This window comes from Penaeus chinensis, chromosome 29 (genome assembly GCF_019202785.1).
Source record: "Penaeus chinensis breed Huanghai No. 1 chromosome 29, ASM1920278v2, whole genome shotgun sequence".
NCBI lineage: Eukaryota > Metazoa > Arthropoda > Malacostraca > Decapoda > Penaeidae > Penaeus > Penaeus chinensis.
Window position 1 is genome coordinate 13,755,780 of NC_061847.1, and position 2,500 is coordinate 13,758,279.

At 24.6% G+C, this 2,500-nt stretch overlaps 1 protein-coding gene across 3 annotated transcripts in view; it reads right to left on the bottom strand.

The window, feature by feature from the left end:
* The window catches only part of LOC125040805, a 139,205-nt gene that overhangs the window by 49,600 nt on the left and 87,105 nt on the right, over window positions 1-2,500 (bottom strand). For all 3 annotated transcript variants that reach the window (XM_047635536.1, XM_047635537.1, XM_047635535.1), the window contains exon 4: window positions 1,512-1,586. In XM_047635536.1, the coding sequence (XP_047491492.1) occupies window positions 1,512-1,586 (75 nt within the window). The remainder of the gene's footprint in view (window positions 1-1,511; window positions 1,587-2,500) is intronic.

A 2,500-nucleotide genomic window follows, 5' to 3' on the forward strand; every position in this document is an offset into this window, starting at 1 on the left:
TTATGGTAATGTTAATAATTATAGTAATGATAGTAATAAGAACAATATTCTTTCTTTATTAATAACGATAATGATAATGATAACAGTAATAATAATAATTACAATAACAAAACAGCAAAAACAAAAGTAATAACAATATTTATTATAATAATAATAATAATAATAATAGTAATAATGATAATAATAAAATAATAATAATGATAATGATAACAGTAGAATATAACAATAATGATGCAATTATGATTTGATGGTAATAATGATAATAGAAAATTAATGATGACGATTATGATGATAGTGATGGTGAAAATAATCAGAACGACAATAATGATAACAATAATAATAATAATAATAATAATTAATATTATTATTAATATTATTATTATTATTTTTATTATCGTTATTATTATTATTAATATTATTATTATTATAATTATTGTTATAATAATAATAATAATGATAATAATAATTATTAAAGATGATACTAACAATAATTATCATAATAATGATAAAAAATGTAAATTCAAAACAACAATGGTAATAATGATAATGATGATGATTTCTGTGATAATAATATTAGTAATAAAAAATAAAGAATGAGAAAAGTAATTATAACAATAATAATATTAATAATATAATGATAATAATAGTAACAACAACAATAATAACATTATTGATAATGACAATGATATTATAAATAACAATATGATAATTAATAACAATACAATAACGATATTATAATAATGATAATAATAATAATAATAACAATAATAATAATAATAATAATAATAAAAATAATAATAATAATATGAACAGTATAAATATAAATCATATGAATGACAATAATGCAAAAAACAAAATAATGATAAAACGATAATAGTTATAATATCAATAACAATAATCATTATAATACTATTATTACTACCACTATGCTACTACTGCTAATAATAAGAACAATTATAGTAGTAGTAGTAGTAGTTGTAATAATAATAATAATAATAATAATAATAATAATAATAATAATAATAATAATGAAAATAATAATGATAATATTGATGATGATGATAATATCAATAATAATAATAATAATAATTATGATAATGATAATAATAATAATGATAATAATAGCATAACAACATCAATAATAATAATAATAATAACACTAATGATAATAATAATAACAATAATAATAATAATAATAATAATAATAATAATAATAATAATAATAATGATAATGATAATGATAATGATAATGATAATGATACTGATAATGATAATAGTAATAATAATAACAAAAATAGTAATTATAGTAAATAATGTATATATGAAGAACAACAGCAGTAACAAAAAGTATAACAATAACAGCAATAATTCAAATAACAACAACAACAACAACAATAAAAGCAATAATAATAATAAAAACGAAAAGAACCATTATGAAAAAGGTAGTCATAATATAATCACAATAACGAAAATGAGATATCCTTTTGTAGTGATAGAACCTGACTACTCACATTTCCTGCAGTGTAGAGCGATAGCGAGTGAACGAATCATTTCGCAGGATCTCCACGCCGGCATTGGTCACGGCGCTGAAAGAGAGCAGTAAAACACCTTGGTTACGGAGTTCTGTTACGTATGTAATCTTATGTATCTATGAGCACAAACACAATCACAGTAATGTGTACACACAGACGAAAAGGAAAACAGACACAAAAAATCATCTGGAGTAAGTTACAAAAGTTAATCGGTATATCTTACCTACCAATTCGTCAACAAATTACTTTTCAATTAATACATTAAGTTATCATTCTATGGGCAGAGCTACCCATATATGTCTGCCTACAGCCATGAACCCCATTACAGAGAGAGAGAGAGAGAGAGAGAGAGAGAGAGAGAGAGAGAGAGAGAGAGAGAGAGAGAGAGAGAGAGAGAGAGAGAGAGAGAAAGAGACAGAGAGAGAGAGAGAGAGAGAGAGAGAGAGAGAGGGAGAGCAGTGTGCTACGATGTGTCAGAATGTATTAAAATACAGTTATAAAAAAAATGTGTCAACGTGTGTCAAAATGGAACACTCATTTATCAAACTGATTATATAATTATGTCAGAACTATTTAAGTGCGTAGGTACATTATTTTGTGTCTATTTTAGTACAATGATTAATACAGTTGATATGTAATTTGCGTAAAGAATTAGACTCTAGTCTCCTATTCAAAAGTATAACTTTTCCTTCTGTCGTGCAGGATTATACCCAACAGCTGGTCACAGGGTTTTCACAAAGTGAGCACCATGAGCTGTTCCAGCCTCCGTTCACCTGCGGAAGACATTTCAACCTAAAGTGAACGGCTGTCGGGTTACTGCGCTACGTAATTATTTTGCATCAATGTTACGTATAAGAATCACCCACCGAAGCAATACAGTTTTCTGCAGCTATCAAAGGAGAAACTAAGAAGCCTATCCTAACAGAGATACACTACATTCTATAGTTCTGAAACCTATAATATTTTAC